The sequence below is a fragment of the Ranitomeya variabilis genome, chromosome 7 (genome assembly GCF_051348905.1).
Source record: "Ranitomeya variabilis isolate aRanVar5 chromosome 7, aRanVar5.hap1, whole genome shotgun sequence".
Lineage (NCBI taxonomy): Eukaryota > Metazoa > Chordata > Amphibia > Anura > Dendrobatidae > Ranitomeya > Ranitomeya variabilis.
In genome coordinates, this window is record NC_135238.1 from 106,031,972 (window position 1) to 106,051,400 (window position 19,429).

Genomic DNA, 19,429 nt, shown 5'->3' on the forward strand with positions numbered 1-19,429 from the left:
CTTTTACGGATCAATTTGTGAAGCACCTGGGGGTTCAAAGTGCTCACTATGCATCTAGATAGGTTCTTTGGGGGGTCTAGTTTCCAAAATGGGGTCACTTGTGGGGGAGCTCCAATATTTAGGCACACAGGGGCTCTCCAAACGCGACATGGTGTTCGCTAAAGATTGGAGCCAATTTTTCATTGAAAAAGTCAAATGGCGCTCCTTCCCTTCCGAGCCCTGTCGTGCGCCCAAAAAGTGGTTCCCCCCCATATATTGGGTATCGGCTAACTCAAGAGAAACTGGACCCCAAAAGTTAATGTACAATTTGTCCTTTTACCCTTGGGAAAATAAAAAAAATTGTGGCTAAAACATAATTTTTGTGACTAAAAAGTTAAATGTTCATTTTTTCCTTCCATGTTGCTTCTGCTGCTGTGAAGCACCTGAAGGGTAAATAAACATCTTGAATGTAGTTTTGAGCACCTTGAAGGATGCAGTTTTTAGAATGGTGTCACTTTTGGGTATTTTCAGCCATATAGACCCCTCAAACTGACTTCAAATGTGAGGTGGTCCCTAAAAAAAAAAAATGGTTTTGTAAACTTCGCTGTAAAAATGAGAAATCGCTGGTCAAATGTTAACCCTTATAACATCGTAGCAAAAAAAAAATTTTGTTTCCAAAATTGTGCTGATGTAAAGTAGACATGTGGGTAATGTTATTTATTAACTACTGTATTTTGTGTCACATAACTCTCGTTTAACAAAATAAAAATTCAAAATTTAAAAATTGTGAAATTTACAAAATTTTTGCTAAATTTCCATTTTTTTCACAAATAAAAGCAAGTTATATTGAAGAAATGTTACCACCATCATGAAGTACAATATGTCATGAGAAAACAATGTCAGAGTCGCCAAGATCCGTTGAAGCGTTCCAGAGTTATAACCTCATAAAGGGACAGTGGTCAGAATTGTAAAAATTGGCCCGGTCATTAACGTGCAAACCACCCTTGGGGGTAAAGGGGTTAATAGAAGGCAGGTTTTTGTTGAAAGGCTGTGGAACAGTAAAATAGTGTCTGCAGGCAACAGTGAAGCATGTTTGAGGTTGAATTTCAGAAAATGGAGTTGGGGTTTTCAGGAATGCAGAGAAATACAGGCATCATGCAATACCATCTGGGAGGCATCAGATTGGCTGTATGTCTAGGGGTCGTTAAGCTGAAAAATACATTTGGAACCAATGTCATTAAGAATCATCTTCAGCATAAAGAATCATAAGGAATCCTGAAAGTGATTCTATGGCCACCAAACAGCCCTGGGCATTACTTCAAGGAAGTCAGAGATAAAATGGAGACAGAAGAATTTGCACAAGCGTACATTTACAGAAGATCCGTATGTAGTTCGTTCTCCATGATATTTGTAACAAACTCCCTGCAGAGTTCCTTCAGAAAGTGTACACAAGCTTACCTGGAAGAATTTATGCTGTTTTGAAGGCAGTCACTCCAAACAGTTACCGTATTTTTCGGACTGCAAGACGCACTTTTCCCCCCCCAAAAAAGGGGGGAAAATGGGGGATGCGTCTAATAGTCGCAATGCAGGCTTACCGTGGCGGCAGAGGTGCGGTGGCAGAGGTGCAGGGATGAGGAGGCGCAGTGAGCGGGCTCCCTTTCCCCGGTGAGGTGATGCAGCAGCCCGGTAATGCAGCAGAGCCGGGTGAATCCTGTTGTTACTGGTGGTGGCGGCCATCTTCCTGGGGCCGCGCGTGCGCAGATGGAGCGCTCTGCTGCCCGGGGATTCAGGAAAATGGCCGCGGGATGCAGCGCGTGCGCAAATGGGGATCGCGGCAGCCATTTTCCTGAAGCCGAGATGCGAACTCGGCTTCAGGAAAATGGCCGCCGCGATCCCCATCTGCGCACGCGCGGCATCCCGCGGCCATTTTCCTGAAGCCCCGGGCAGCAGAGCGCTCCATCTGCGCATGCGCGGCCCCAGGAAGCTTGCCGCCACCACCGGTAACAACAGGATTCACCCGGCTCTGCTGCATTACCGGGCTGCTGCATCACCTCACCGGGGAAAGGGACCCCTCTCACGCCATACCTCTCACTGCGCCTCCTCATCCCAGCACCTGTGCCGGTAACCATTGCTGCAACCCTCCCATGGACACCAGGCCGTGGCGTCGCCCACCTAAGCAGGAAGGGACCCTGCTCAGGTGCACGCCGTACCGCATCACCCCACCTCTGCCGACACCATGCCTCTTGTGACCCTGCTCTGCCACCGCCAGCCCTCAGGTAAGATACTGTAAATTTGGACAATAAGACGGACCCCCATCTTATAAAAAATCTTTTTTTCTGCAATTTTCACCCCAAATTTGGGGTGCGTCTTATGGTCCGGTGCGTCTTATAGTCTGAAAAATACGGTATTTGATTTATATTTCTCTTGGGTTCATTCACTTTGCATTTTGTTAATTGATAAGACAAATTTAAAACATTTCTAATTTTTGAAAACTACTATACAAGTTAAACACACACACACCACATTTACTCAAGTTTAAAGTTTACTTACAACTCCACCAGTGGCATATGCCATATCTTTTAACAGATTTTTTCTGTTATCTCCAAAACCTGGGGCTTTCACGGCAACCACTTGAAGACCAACCTTTAATCTAGAAAGGCACAAATTTATCATTAGAACAGTTACACAATGCAAGAAATGGTGTCAAACTTCAGAAATAAAATAAAAATGAAGATTTAAATTAAAAATGTTTTATTTTTTTTTTACTTCAGATCCAATTTGTATTATTTTTCCAAGGGTAACAGGAGAAATTGTACACCAAAAGTTGTTGTTCAATTTGTCCCGAGTATGCCGATACCCCATATGTGGGGGTAAACCACTGCTTGGGCGCACGGCAGAGCTCGGAAGAGAAGGAGCACCATTTTACTGTTTACAGAATTGGCTGGAATTGAGATCGGACACCATGTTGCGTTTGGAGAGCCCCTGATGTGCCTAAACAGTGGAAACCCCCCCAAAAGTGACACCATTTTGGAAAGTAGACCCCTAAGGAACTTATCTAGATGTGTGGTGAGCGCTTTGAACTCCCAAGTACTTCACAGAAGTTTATAAAAATGAGCTGTCAAAATAAAAAACATATTTTTTTTTGCCACAAAATGATCTGAAGATTTGAATATCATAAAAATTGGACCATAGAGTACTGGAGTGAGGTAATCTTCTCTGATGAGTCTAATTTTCATCTTTGCCCAACACCTGGTCATTAGTGATGAGCTTATATACTCGTTACTCAAGATTTCTCGAGCATGCTCGGGAGTTCTTCGAGTATTTTTTAGTGCTCGGAGTTTGTTTTTCTTGCCGCAGCTGAATGATTTATATCTGTTAGCCAGCATAAGTACATGTGAGGATTCCCTAGCAACCAGGCAACCCCCACATGTTCTTATGCTGGCTAACAGATGTAAATCATTCAGCTGCAGCAAGAAAAACAAACTCCGAGCACTAAAAAATACTCGAAGAACCCCCGAGCATGCTCGAGAAATCTCGAGTAACGAGTTCATCACTACTGGTCATCTAATGGTTAGACGGAGACCTGGAGAGGCGTACAAGCCATAGTGTCTTGCACCCACTGAGAAATGTGGTGGAGGATCGATGATGATCTGGGGATGCTTCAGCAAGGCTGGAATTGGGAAGGTTGTTCCTTGCAAAGGACGTATGAAGCAAGCCGCATACAAGGTTATCCTAGAAAAAGTTGATTCCTTCTGCTCAGGCAATATTACATAACTCTTGAGAACTGTTTTTTCCAGAAGGACAATGCGCCATGCCCCACTGCTAGGTCAATCAAGGTGTGGATGAAGGACCACCACATCAAATCCCTGTCATGGCCAGCCCAAACTCCAGACCTGAACTCAATTGAAAACCTCTCGAATGTTATCAAGAGGAAGATGGATAGTCACAAGCCATCAAAAAAGAACTGCTTACATTTTTGTACCAGGAGTGGCATAAGGTCACCCAAAAGCAGTGTGAAAGACTGGTGGTAAGCATGCCAAGATGCATGAAAACTGATTATAAATCATGGTTATTCCACAAAATATTGATTTCTGAACTCTTTCCCAAGTTAAAACATTAGTATTGTTGTTTCTAAATTATTATGAACTTGTTTTCTTTGCATTATTTGAGGTCTGAAAGCAGTGTTTTTTTTTTTTGTTTTTTTTTTATTTTGACCATTTTTCTTTGTAAAAAAAAAAAAAAAAATGCAAAATGTATTGCTTGGAAATTCAGAGACATTTGCCAGAAGTTATATAACTAAGAGAACAATTTACATTTTACTCAAAAATGTACCTATGAAGACAAAAATCAGACTAACTGAACATTTTGCAGTGGTCTCAATTTTTGCCAGAGCAAATATTGTATACACACACGGGAAACAATCCACATCAAACACACACAAGTTATACTGCATCTTTTCTCACCAAACTTTACATCAATCTACTCTGCTCCCCTATGCTCTAGTCTATAACATGTCTGCAGATTTGATTGCATTTATCTATATAATTGTCTGAGCGTCACTTCCGTCTGTCTGTTTAATGGAAACTCCAAGTCGCAGCATCAATAGTAAATACATATGTTAAAAATATTTTTAAAAAATCATTATATACTCACCCTCCGGCGGCCCCCGGATCCAGCCCAGGTCTTTCCTACTCCTCGCGCGCCGCTCCGGTCGCAAGAATGCATTGCAGCAATGACCAGATATGACGTAGCGGTCTTGCGAGACCGCTACATCCTCACGTGTTATTGCCGCAATGCATTCTTGGGACGGGAGTGGCGTGCGAGGAGGAAAGGCCTGGGCTGGATCCGGGGGCCTCCGGAGGGCGAGTATATAACTATTTTTTATTTTAATTGTTTGTTTTTTTTTGTTTTTAACAGGGATATGGTGCCCACATTGCAATATACGAATCTGGACCCATTGAAGCGTATACCATGCGAAACGTCCGTAGTCCATTAACCTAACCAGTTCGTCTTGCAATTATCCTGCCCTCTGTAACCATGTCCACAGCACGTTGTTAAAATAAAGGACAAAGGTTTTTTTTACTGGAAGACTTGTATGGTTCTGCTATTTTCTTCCTGTTCGGATTTCCACTAATGTTTTTTCAAGAAAGCACGCCTTATTCCAGTGGATTACCGTTTGGTGGGGTTGTCGACTAAGCTCATCCTACTGGACTCTGCTAAGACTGCTCAAACAGTGAGTACTCACCTGTTTCTTAGTGCCATTCAGCTTTTTTCTTGTTTTTTATGGATTGCTATATACTACGTCGGCTGGTGCCCACATTGCTATACACTACGTGGGCTGCGTTATATACTACGTGGGCTGTGCAATATACTACGTGGCTATGTAATACTGTGTGAGCTGTGCTATATACTATCGTGATATATACTATCGCTGATCGGCCAGCCGGGTGCGACCTATCAGCCAAGCATGGTTCAAGTCCGGCGACAATTCGCGGCCGGACTGCGCCTGTCATTGATTTGTCGCGGCCGGCCGGGCACAACCAATGACCGAAGCGTTTTTTAAATCCCGCGCCAATATCGCTGATAGGTCGCGGCCGTCTGGGCGCAACAAATCAGCTAAGCGTGGATCAAATCCTGCGTCATTTAGTGACTGGACTGTGTCTGTCGCTGACTGGTCACAGGATGTCGGGGGTTTGGGGTGCAGGATATAGCACAGCCACGTATTATGTAGTATATAGCACAGCCACGTATAAAGCACAGCCCATGCAGTATATAGCAGCCACGTAGCATACAACACAGCACACGTAGAATACAACACAGCCCACGTAGCATACAGCAATGTGGGCACCATATCCCTGTAAAAAAAAAAAAAAATTTAAATAAATAGTTATATACTCACCCTCCGGCGGCCCCCGGAACCAGCCCAGGCCTTTCCTGCTGCTCGCGCGCCACTCCGGTCACAAAAATGCATTGCGGCAATGACCGGAGAGGACGTAGCGGTCTCGCGATGCATTCTTGGAACTGGAGCGGCGCGTGAGGAGCGGGAAAGGCCTGGGCTGGTTCCAGGGGCAGCCGGAGGGTGAGTATATAACTTTCTTTTGTTTTTTTTTTTAAACAGGGATATGGTGCCCGCTGCGCTGTACACTGCGTGGGCTGCGCTGTACACTGCGTGGGCTGCGCTGTACACTGCGTGGGCTGCGCTGTACACTGCGTGGGCTGCGCTGTACACTGCGTGGGCTGCGCTGTACACTGCGTGGGCTGCGCTGTACACTGCGTGGGCTGCGCTGTACACTGCGTGGGCTGCGCTGTACACTGCGTGGGCTGCGCTGTACACTGCGTGGGCTGCGCTGTACACTGCGTGGGCTGCGCTGTACACTGCGTGGGCTGCGCTGTACACTGCGTGGGCTGCGCTGTACACTGCGTGGGCTGCGCTGTACACTGCGTGGGCTGCGCTGTACACTGCGTGGGCTGCGCTGTACACTGCGTGGGCTGCGCTGTACACTGCGTGGGCTGCGCTGTACACTGCGTGGGCTGCGCTGTACACTGCGTGGGCTGCGCTGTACACTGCGTGGGCTGCGCTGTACACTGCGTGGGCTGCGCTGTACACTGCGTGGGCTGCGCTGTACACTGCGTGGGCTGCGCTGTACACTGCGTGGGCTGCGCTGTACACTGCGTGGGCTGCGCTGTACACTGCGTGGGCTGCGCTGTACACTGCGTGGGCTGCGCTGTACACTGCGTGGGCTGCGCTGTACACTGCGTGGGCTGCGCTGTACACTGCGTGGGCTGCGCTGTACACTGCGTGGGCTGCGCTGTACACTGCGTGGGCTGCGCTGTACACTGCGTGGGCTGCGCTGTACACTGCGTGGGCTGCGCTGTACACTGCGTGGGCTGCGCTGTACACTGCGTGGGCTGCGCTGTACACTGCGTGGGCTGCGCTGTACACTGCGTGGGCTGCGCTGTACACTGCGTGGGCTGCGCTGTACACTGCGTGGGCTGCGCTGTACACTGCGTGGGCTGCGCTGTACACTGCGTGGGCTGCGCTGTACACTGCGTGGGCTGCGCTGTACACTGCGTGGGCTGCGCTGCACACTGCACCCCGAACCCCCGACATCCTGCGACCAAGCGCTGCACACTGCACCCCGAACCCCCGACATCCTGCGACCAATCAGCGACTGACAGTCCAGCCGTGAATTGACGTGGGATTTGAACTAAGCTTCGCTGATTTGTTGCGCCCAGACGGCCACGAACAATCAGCGATATTGGTGTGGGATTTAAACACTGATTCGGTCATTGGTCGTGCCCGGCCGGCCGCGACAAATCAGCGACAGGCGCAGTCCGTCCGCGAATTGGTGCCAGATTTGAACCACACTTTGCTGATCAGCCAGCCGGGCACGACCAATCAGCGATATTGGCACGGAATTTTACCCCCACTCACAGCGCGACATACATATATCTGTTGAGGAGAGCCATAAGATCAAATACTTAATTAACCTCAAGACATAAGAGATTGAGAGAAGCGACCCATAACGTGTATTGTTTAACCTTACTTAAGCTTTCTCAGATCAAAGCGAGACACTAAAGATGGCTGCCATTTCCCGTATCAGCATGCCATGTGCTCTGGTATCCAAGATGACGCCCACCCTGATGACCTCATGGATCCACCCACAGTGACGCCCACCCTGATGACCTCATGGATCCACCCACAGTGACGTCCACCCTGATGACCTCATGGACCAACCCACCCTGATTACCTCATGGATCCGCCCATGGACTTGCTCATTGCCCAACCCACTAACCAATGGAATACATCCGATCACTCCCATTTTAGAGCTAACCGAGCCCCCTTACAGAAAATATATAAGACGTGTTTTAACCCCTTCACCCCTGGAGCTTTTTCCGTTTTCGTTTTTCGCTCCCCTCCTTCCCAGAGCCATAACTTTTTTATTTTTCCGTCAATTTGGCCATGTGAGGGCTTATTTTTTGCGGGACGAGTTGTACTTTTGAACGACATCATTGATTTTAGCATGTCGTGTACTAGAAAACGGGAAAAAAATTCCAAGTGCAGTGAAATTGCAAAAAAAGTGCAATCCCACACTTGTTTTTTGCTTGCCTATTTTGCTAGGTTCACTAAATGCTAAAACTGACCTGCCATTATGATTCTCCAGGTCACTACGAGTTCATAGACACCTAACATGATTAGGTTATTTTTCACCTAAGTGGTGAAAAAAAATTCCAAACTTTGCAAAAAACAAAACAAAACAAAATTGCGCCATTTTCCGATACTCGTAGCGTCTCCATTTTTCGTGATCTGGGGTCAGGTGAGGGCTTATTTTTTGCGTGCCGAGCTGGCGTTTTTAATGATAGCATTTTGGTGTAGATACGTTCTTTTGATCGCCCGTTATTGCATTTTAATGCAATGTCGTGGCGACCAAAAAAACGTAAATCTGGCGTTTCGAATTTTTTTCTCATTACGCCATTTAGCGATCAGGTTAATGCTTTTTTTTTATTGATAGATCGGGCGATTCTGAACGCGGCGATACCAAATATGTGTAGGTTGGGGGTTTTTTTTATTGATTTATTTTGATTGGGGCGAAAGGGGGGTGATTTAAACTTTTATATTTTTTTAATTTTTTTCACATTTTTAAAAACTTTTTTTTTTTTACTTTTGCCATGCTTCTATAGCCTCCATGGGATCATCAGATCGCTGTTATGTAGGAGAATTGCAGGTGTGCTGTGAGCGCCGACCACAGGGTGGCGCTCACAGCCACCGGCGATCAGTAACCATAGAGGTCTCAAGGACCTCTATGGTTACAATGGAGGAGCATCGCCGACCCCCGATCATGTGACGGGGGTCGGCGATGCGCTCATATCTGGCCGCACGGCCGGATGCGGTAGTTAAATGCCGCTGTCTGCGTTTGACAGCGGCATTTAACTAGTTAATAGCGGCGGGTGATCGCGATTTCACCCGCCGCTATTGCGCGCACATGTCAGCTGTAAAAAACAGCTGACATGTCGCGACTTTGATGTGCGCTCACCGCCGGAGCGCACATCAAAGCGGGGGTCCCGACATGTGACGTACTATTCCGTCACATGTCGGGAAGGGGTTAAGCCAAATAAAGGCCTTCTTGGAGCTGAGCCACAGATTGATCAAGGAGTATACATCCAACTGTGTGGTGTATTTCTTTTGGTGCGCACCTGATCAATATCCATTAGGCCAGGAGTAGGCAACTAGAGAATTGAACATTTTATTAATTGTTCAACCCAACATATTTGGCCGCCCAACCTGGGGCCAGCAGAGGAGAGCCCTGAACCCTGAGGACTGACGAGTGGAACGGCTGGACGCACTGAATACCCCGAACCTGGAGACTGATCACCTCCTTATCAGAACACAGTAAGTCTGCTGATTTTTATAATCTGTAGTCTTTACCTTGTGTCCTTCGGGGTATCCTGTGCAGATTGCCTGACCGTGTCCAGTTTTCTTGGTATCTGTAAGACGGCAGAAAGGGTCTCTCCGCTGCTGGTCATTTAATTGCAAGAACTGTCACATATTTTAGTTGCCTACTGCCTATTACATGTTGTGAAGAGGGGAGATGACAGGTAGTTGAGAAGCAAGTTTATTTTTTTTATTTTTTTTTTAGAGGAGAGCAAGCGTGCAAGTGGTAGAACAGGAAAAGCAAGTTTTTAGAGAAGAAATCAAGCAAGTAGAAGAAAAAAAAAATATATATATTTTTTTGTCTGTGGTATACGGTTGTCGCCTGTGATAAGATTTTCAGTTCTGTATAAGAGAGAGACTAGGACCTTGAGTGAATTGACTCGGCCTAGGGGGGGCCCGGTAAAGCTTGGAGTGAAATGACTCAGTTCAGGCCTAATAAATTGTGTAGCGGCTCATTAAAACTTGGAGTGAAATGACTCAGTTCGAGACAAATAAATAAATGTATAGTTTTTGCCTGGTGACATCGAGTGAGTTGACTCTGCACGGGGACCGGTAAGTTAGGGAGCAATTTGATTAAGTAGGGAATAATTGGTTTGTAAAGTACGGAGCACGGAAGTTAGACAGGGACCACGTGACAAGAAGGAATAGGAACTGAGTACTGCAGACTCAGTTCCCTTTAGAATCTCAGGTTTGAGTCATCTCCCCCGTCTTATTGTTCGTTTGGTGTTTGTTATCTTGATAGATAGATATATATATACTGTATATCTATAGAAAGATGGAGAAATTAATGCAGTTCTGCCGTATTGGCACTAAGCCAAATTCAGATAGCAAGTTAGACCCGTGTAAATTAGTGGAAGTTGTGTGGAATGCCAGAAGGGGGGAGGTTACAGCCCCTGGAGTGGAAGATGGTCTTAGAAAAAAAAAAAAAAGGTATCCTAGAAGATAATGGATTGTTGTCTACTGCTAGGGCGTGGGAAAGAGTCTCAAAGTCTGTATAGAGAAAATTGGGTAGAAGAGGAAAGGAATAGAAAGAGTAGAGTTTTGAGTTGTGTGTATTACAAAAATATATCCTGTGAGCGGCCACCACCGTATAATGGTGGCCCAGAGCTATGTGCTAAATGTAATGGCAAATGTGCTTATTCTGATGACGGCAGCCATTTTGTGGATGGCAAAAGTGCTGCTCCTGGTGGTAAACATCTCAGACTAAGGTTACACACCACATCACTAAATCGTTGTTACCCAGTAATTACCACTAACAGCCAATACTATATTCCTTCGGGAAGTGAACAGGCTTTACCCATGTTTCCAATCTCAGTGGTTTCCAATGGGGCACCAACCCTTTCCCCTATCACTCCTGTCGTGAATCCAGCAATACTCCCACCTGGATTGTCCCCGGCACCGACCCTTTCTACTGTCACTTCCACTGCCAATTCAGCTGCACACCTACATGAGATGCTCCAAGCAATGGCCTCTCCTCCCAATGCTTCCACTACAACAGCACTCTCAAACAGTCTACCAAACCCTATACCTCACAGGCAGTCTCGCAGCCAAGCGCACACCTGTATGGGACGGTGGCAACTGTATCAAGGGGGGGGGCTAAATCTGAGAGGGGGATACCAACAACACAGGAAGCACAAAGGGGAGGGAATGTTGGCAACCTATTTTTGAAAAGGAACTTCCTGAGGGACCCTTGTTAGCAGTGGGAAAGGGTGACATAACAATGGAGACAGACGCTATTGTTAATGCTGCCAATTCTCGGTTAGAGCACAATGGAGGTGTAGCTAGAGCTATAGTGGAAGCAGGAGGGGCGACTATTCAAGCTGACAGTCGAATCATTGTTGAGTCACGTGGTCAGATAGCTGTTGGGGACGTAGCGGTGACTAAAGCTGGCAATCTTCCATGTAGAATGATCATACACGCTGTGACCCCTACTTATGACCCTATTCATCCAGACGTTAGTGCTCAACAACTTCGTGCAGCAATAACTCGCATTAATGAGGACAGGACTGTTAAAGCTTTTAAGACTGCCTGTGTCACCTGGATCCCACACCATGATACTGGAGCTGCCCAAATAGAGCCCCTCATTCCAGGACTGTTACCTCCTCCGGCTCCTCATACACAAGGGACTACATCTGTACTCTCGGTGCTATCTCTACTCCCCCTCAGGTGCCACCACCAACAGTGTCAAAGCTCATGTCAGAGGAGCCCACCCTCTAAGTCAAGTTTACACCCCAGCAAGCTGCTACTCTGTTGAACCAACTTCCAGATCCAGAAAAACAGCCGATGCCTTTCTACAGAAGCATGCTTCAACTCCAAAGTACTTAGCCAGCCAAGTGGCAAGATCTCATTTCCCTGGCAAATCTTAAAGCAGGCGATGCATATTGGCCTGTTATGGATATCGTGTTCAATGATGACTCGCTTGCCAGTGATAAGACATGGGACTCTGGTGTTGAGTTCTGCCAAGAACCTAAGACACGGGCCTCGGATGAGCTGGCTGACCTATCACTTATTGTCGCCAATGGATTCCAGATGCCTCCAAGCTGATGCAGCCATTGTACGATGACCTCAAGACATCAGCGTTTCCACTATGTACCAAATCCGTGGAAGCTTTCTACGCTCTTAAACAGGCCATACAGTCTGCACCAGCTCTTGGAATCACAAATTCTGATATCATCTGAGGACATCCAGTTCTCTTAATGGCTCCACACGACATAAATGCTATTCTTGCAACCTAAACATCTGTTGGTGCAGCGTCATATGAGACTCCAATGTTCGCTCTTGGTTCTGGATAATGTCACTCTTGTCCGCTGCAGCATCCTCAACCCGTCCACGCTGCTTCCTCTTTCCAGGGGGGATGTGGATGATGATACTGATGCTCTCGGAGAAGATGCCTCTACACACTCAAAGGAGGATCATGACTGTCTTGAAAAAATGCAGGAAGTAGCCTCCAAGAAAAACGTGTCTGAAGACCCATTCCCACATGCTGACCTGACGTTCTTCACTGATGGTTCCAGATTTACAGATGAAACAGGAAGGTTCCATACGGGATATGCCATGGTTACACATGACCAGGTCATCTCAGCCGGATCCCTACCACCGCACAAGAAGTGGAACTTAAAGCTTTGACATTGGCTTGTCGGGAAGCGACGGAGAAGGTGGTCAACATCTACACGGATTAAAGATACGCTTTCGGAGTGGCTCATGACTTAGGTATCCTCTGGCTGCCCAGATACTGCCGAACATCCAGTGGAACTCCTCTAAAACATGCTGCTACCATGCAAGAACTTGGGGTCACTCTAGATCTACCTTCAGAGGTTGCAGTGATCGAGATCAAAGCCCATGGGAGATTGGATTCTCCAGAAGCAAGGGGGAACTTCTTTGCTGACAAAACAGCAAAAACCTATGCTGTGTATCCATTTGGGAAAGAGAAAGCATCGGTGTACGTGTCACAAGACACTGAAGAAGGGACTAAAGCCTCTCTTATGAGGATTATCCATCTACATCAAGACATCAGATTATGAAAAGTCATGGCAAGGAGGAGCTAAAAAGGATGAAGATGGAGTCTGGAGGATGAACAAAAAGGTCTGTCTACCCCGTAATCTGTACCCTTCGGTGACAGAATGGGCACACGGTATCACCCACAGAGGCAAGAATCAGATGAATGACCTGATTTGGAAGACTTATATGGCACCTGGAATCTCTACTGTCACCCAAAAATATTGCTGCCTTGTGTGTGCGCAACATGCAATCCAGCACCGCCTCAGAAAGTTACTCAGAAACATTTGGCTAAACCACTTTATCCCTTTCAGAGGATTCAGATTGATCGCATTCAAATGCCAAAAGTAGGGGAAGTACGAGTATGTACTGGTAGTGACTGACATGTTCTCAGGATGGCCCGAAGCCTATCCAGTAACCAACATGACTGCCAGAGTGACTGTTAAGAGACTGATGACTGAAGTAGTATGCAGATATGGGGTCCCAGAGGTAATTGAGAGTGACCAAGTACCCGCATTCATTGCAGCACTGTCTAAGGAACTATGAACATTAGTGGGAGCTGATTTGGGTTTACATACTCCATATCACCCCCAGAGCAGTGGGAAAGTAGAAACACTGAATGGCACCTTCAAAAATAAATTACTGAAAGCCAGTTAGGAGGTCAGACTTGGACAGACATTTTGCCCATTGCCTTATACTCAGTCAGAAACACTCCAAGGGGTTCCACTAAAGTCACACCATTCGAGATTCTTTTTGGGGGGCCTCCAAGGTTGGGTCAATATTTTCCACAACAGCTAGCCTTAGGAAGTGATACTCTTGTAAGTTATGTAATTGCCCTTACTAAAGAACTGTCAGTAACACATGTACAAGTTTTATCATCCATTCCAGGTCCAGATTCCACTGAAGGTACCCATACATTCCAACCTGGTGACTACGTGCTGGTAAAGAAGTTCATCAGAAAGACATTCCTGGAGTCGAGATTTGAGGGTCCCTACTACAGTTAGGTCCATATATATTTCGACAGAGACAACATTTTTCTAACTTTGGTTATAGATATTACCACTATGAATTTTAAACAAAACAATTCAGATGCAGTTGAAGTTCAGACTTTCAGCTTTCATTTGAGGGTATCCACATTAAAATTGGATGAAGGCTTTAGGAGTTTCAGCTCTTTAACATGTGCCACCCTGTTTTTAAAGGGACCAAAAGTAATTGGACAATTGACTCCAAGGCTTTCATGGACAGGTGTGGGCAATCCCTTCGTTATGTCATTCTCAATTAAGCAGATAAAAGGCCTAGAGTTGATTTGACGTGTGGTGCTTGCATTTAGAAGGCTTTGCTGTGAAGTAAACATGTGGTCAAAGGAGCTCTCCATGCAGGTGAAACAAGCCTTCCTTAAAGGGAAGGTGCCATCAAAAAAATTTTTTTTACAGAAATTGTAAAAATGTAAAGAATTAATGTTTACATTTTCTTAAAAATTATTATCATTTGTTTATAATTTAGTAAAATATGAAAAATAATTTGAAAAGTTTTGGAATTTCCACTTTTAAACACTAGGGGGAGCAGCTGCTGAAATTTCAGAAAAACCTCGTGTACAACAAGCTCACATTACAGCACTGCAGTAATTATGGGCGGAGTCTGCTGATGTGTGTGTGATGTCACTCCTCTCCTTCCCTTCTGGGTGTTTGCTAAGGGATAAGAGGATGATATTCAGGAACCCAGTGAGCAGCCATTTTGTTGGTGACTGCAGAGTAAGGCTGCCGTCACACTAGCAGTATTTGGTCAGTATTTTACCTCAGTATTTGTAGCCAAAACCAGGAGTGGAACAATTAGAGGAGAAGTATAACAGACACATCTGCACCACGTCTGCATTTATCAGCCACTCCTGGTTTTGGCTTACAAATACTGAGGTAAAATACTGACCAAATACTGAATGTGTGACGGCAGCCTTAGGCTACTTGCACACTAGCGTTGTTGGCTGTACGTCGCAATGCGTCGTTCAGGAGATAAAACACATCCTGCAAAACACATCCTGCAAAGTTGTCTGCAGGATGTGTTTTTTCCCCATAGACTAACATTACCGACGCATTGCGACGTATTGCCACACGTCGCAACCACCGTGTGACGGTTGAGTCGTGTTTTGGCGGACCACCGCCACAAAAAAAATTACATGTAACGTTTTTTTTGTGCGTCGAGTCCGCCATTTTCGACTGTGCATGCGCAGCCGAAACTCCGCCCCCTCCTCCCCGGACCTTACAATGGGGCAGCGGAAGCGTCGTAAGACTACATCCGCTACCACGTCGGGCATTTCTTTCACAGCATGCGTCGGTTTGACGCACTGCGACGGGCCCGTACTGACGCTAGTGTGAAAGCAGCCTTACACTGACAAGTAGACAGTCACCGAGGATGGCAGCCAGCAAGGATTCTGGGAGATATGTGGTGGAGGGAGCAGGGTGACCGCAGCGCAGAGTATTTCAGGAGAGCAGTGTGCTGGTCTATGGGGGCCCCCTGTTTGGTGCGCGGAGCAGCCAGGGATTGTACATAGAGCACTGTCTTTTATACACATGGATGGACCGTCTGCTCCACAGAAATCCAGGAAACATTTCTGCGGATTGATGGCCTGTTCTGATCCAGACTTTGCATGCTAAGACCCCATTCCCCTCCTCAGATCCTGTCTTCTCCATCCTGTCCTGGTGATGTGTGAAAGTGAGACGACAGGCGAAGTACGGGGTGACGCTGGGAAGGAAATGTAGCCATATAGTAACAATAAAAATGAGACCCCTCTCTTCAGCAGCCTGACCAGCCCTGACTGCACCTAACTGGAGGTCATGCTGCCCCCTCTATTACCCCAAACCCGCGAGCAAGTGCTCAGCCAGAACCACCATAGAATGGGTCCGCTTTCTGAAGATAATACTGCCATAGTGTTCTCACATAATGCCACCATATAGATCACACATAATACCGCCATATAGATCACACACAATACCATCAAATATATCACACACAATACTGTCATACAGTTCTCACATACCACCATATAGAGCACACATAATACAGCCATATGGATCACACACAATACCATCAAATAGATCACACACAATACTGTCATACAGTTCTCATATACCACCATATAGATCACACATAATACCCCCAGTGTTCTCACATAATACCAACATATAGATCACACATAATACCGCCAGTGTTCTCACATACCACCATATAGATCACACATAATACCGCCAGTGTTCTCACATAATACCACCATATAGATCACACATAATACCCCCAGTGTTCTCACATAATACCACCATATAGATCACACATAATACCGCCAGTGTTCTCACATACCACCATATAGATCACACATAATACCGCCAGTGTTCTCACATACCGCCATATAGATCACACATAATACTGCCAGTGTTCTCACATAATACCACCATATAGATCACACATAATACCGCCAGTGTTCTCACATACCGCCATATAGATCACACATAATACTGCCAGTGTTCTCACATAATACCACCATATAGATCACACACAATACCACCGTATAATTCTCACAATACTGATCAAGCATAATCACCACCATACAGATCACATAATACCGTCATATAGATCTCACATAATGCCATAATACAGCATGACCCCTGCAGCTCCGGTTATCGCATGCATTGAGTTGTGTGTGTAATGGGGAAAGATATGCAGGGGGGAGAGGAGTGCCTGAGAGGATTAGATACACGGTTCACCAGACAGTATCACACAGGATAGGATTAGATACATGGCTCAGCAGTCAGTATCACACAGGAGAGGATTAGATACACGGCTCAGCAGTCAGTATCACACAGGAGAGGATTAGATACATGGCTCAGCAGTCAGTATCACACAGGACAGGATTAGATACACGGCTCAGCAGTCAGTATCACACAGGAGAGGTTAGATGCACGGCTCAGCAGTCAGTATCACACAGGAGAGGATTAGATACACGGCTCAGCAGACAGTATCACAGGATAGGCTTAGATACACGGCTCAGCAGTCAGTATCACACAGGATAGGATTAGATACACGGCTCAGCAGACAGTATCACAGGAACGGCTTAGATACACGGCTCAGCAGTCAGTATCACAGGATAAGATTAGATACACAGCTCAGCAGACAGTATCACAGGATAGGATTAGATACACGGCTCAGTAGTCAGTATCACACAGGATAAGATTAGATACACAGCTCAGAAGACAGTATCACACAGGAGAGGATTAGATACACGGCTCAGCAGTCAGTATCACACAGGATAGAATTAGATGCATGGCTCAGCATAGTATCACAGTATAAAATTAGATGCATGGCTCAGCAGACAGTATCACACAGTATAGGATTAGATACATGGCTCAGCATAGTATCACAGTATAGGATTAGATGCATGGCTCAGCAGACAGTATCACACAGTATAGGATTAGATACACGGCTCAGCATAGTATCACACAGGAGAGGATTAGGTACAGGGCACAGCAGACTATCATACAGGAGAGGATTAGATACATGGCTCAGCACAGTGTAGTGATAGATACACGGTCTGATGTCCTTGATCAGTGGCTGCAGTGAGGCAGGGTCGGGTCGGAGCAGCACAGAGATTCTCCCCCTCCCCCCCCTGTTACCTCTCTGCAGCTCCTGATAGAGGACATCAGACCCCAGCACTTCACCCTCTCTAGCGATTCTAGAGATTGAGCCAGGGCACCAGGCAGCAGAGGACAGGGAACGGCCGACTGCTGACAGTGTGAAAGGAGAGGCAGCTGGAGCTGCCCCTCCAACAGCACAGCTCTCAGTCACAGTGGAGCTCACACACTGTGGGCTGAAGAAACATGGCGCCGACCTCCTGCCTCTGCTGTGATGTGGAGACAGCCCAGGGGGCGTGGCCAGATCAGAGCAGGAGATAACGCGGTCGGCTCCCGACTGCTGAGTCCTATGCACAGGGCTGCCGTAAATGCAGAGTGTAAATGTCGTGCAGGGACTCTTACACTCCTGCAAAGCAAAATGGCGGCGCCCAGTGGCTGCAAAAATTATTAATAATAAAAAAGATATTAAGGTTAAAAAAAATAATTTTGTATTAAAGATAATTGTTTATATAAACAATCATTTTTAATACAAAAACAAAATTGCGGCACCTTTCCTTTAAGCTGCGAAAACAGGAAAAAACCCATCCGAGAAATTGCTACAATATTAGGAGTGGCAAAATCTACAGTTTGGTCCATCGTGAGAAAGAAAGAAAGCACTGGTGAACTCATCAATCCAAAAAGACCTGGGCGCCCACGGAAGAACACAGTGGTGGATGATCGCAGAATAATCTCCATGGTGAAGAGAAACCCCTTCACAACAGCCAACCAAGTGACCAACACTCTCCAGGAGGTAGGCGTATCAATATCCAAATCTACCATAAAGAGAAGACTGCATGAAAGTAAATACAGAGGGTTCACTGCATGGTGCAAGCCACTCATAAGCATCAAGAATAAAAAGGCTAGACTGGACTTTGCTAAAAAACATCTAAAAAAGCCAGCACAGTTCTGGAAGAACATTCTTTGGACAGATGAAACCAAGATCAACCTCTACCAGAATGATGGAAAGAGAAAAGTATGGGGAAGGTGTGGTACAGCTCATGATCCAAAGCATACCACATCATCTGTGAAACACGGCAGAGGCAGTGTGATGGCTTGGGCATGCATGGCTGCCAGTGGCACTGGGTCACTAGTGTTTATTGATGATGTGACACAGGACAGAAGCAGCCGAATGAATTCTGAGGTATTCAGAGCCATACTGTGTGCTCAGATCCAGCCAAATGCAGCCAAACTGATTGGTCGTCGTTTCATACTACAGATGGGCAATGATCCAAAACCTAAGGCCAAAGCAACCCAGGAGTTTATTAAAGCAAAGAAGTGGAATATTCTTGAATGGCCAAGTCAGTCACCTGATCTCAACTCAATTGAGCATGCATTTCACTTGTTAAAGACGAAACTTCAGACAGAAAGGCCCACAAACAAACAGCAACTGAAAACCACAGCAGTGAAGGCCTGGCAGAGCATCAAAAAGGTGGAAACACAGAGCCTGGTGATGTCCATGAGTTCAAGACTTCAGGCAGTTATTGCCAACAAAGGGTTTTCAGCCAAGTACTGAAAATGAACATTTTATTTAAAATTATTGAATCTGTCCAATTACTTTTGATCCCTTTAAAAACAGGGTGGCACATGTTAAGGAGCTGAAACTCCTAAACCCTTCATCCAATTTTAATGTGGATACCCTCAAATGAAAGCTGACAGTCTGAACTACAACTGCATCTGAATTGTTTTGTTTAAAATTCATTGTGGTAATGTCTATAACCAAAATTAGAAAAATGTTGTCTGTCCAAATATATATGGACCTAACTGTAAGTGCTCCTGACTACTCCTACTTCGGTCAGGGTTGCTGAGCACCTCCTGGATCCATCTCTCACATTGTAAACTTCTTAGGCTACGTTCACATTTGCGGTCA

The 19,429-nt window shown here is 46.0% G+C and overlaps 1 protein-coding gene across 2 annotated transcripts in view; it reads right to left on the reverse strand.

The window, feature by feature from the left end:
- Positions 1–19,429, reverse strand: part of HSPD1 (heat shock protein family D (Hsp60) member 1) — a 270,102-nt gene that overhangs the window by 157,714 nt on the left and 92,959 nt on the right. For both annotated transcript variants that reach the window (XM_077275640.1, XM_077275641.1), the window contains exon 8: positions 2,530–2,629. In XM_077275640.1, the coding sequence (XP_077131755.1) occupies positions 2,530–2,629 (100 nt within the window). The remainder of the gene's footprint in view (positions 1–2,529; positions 2,630–19,429) is intronic.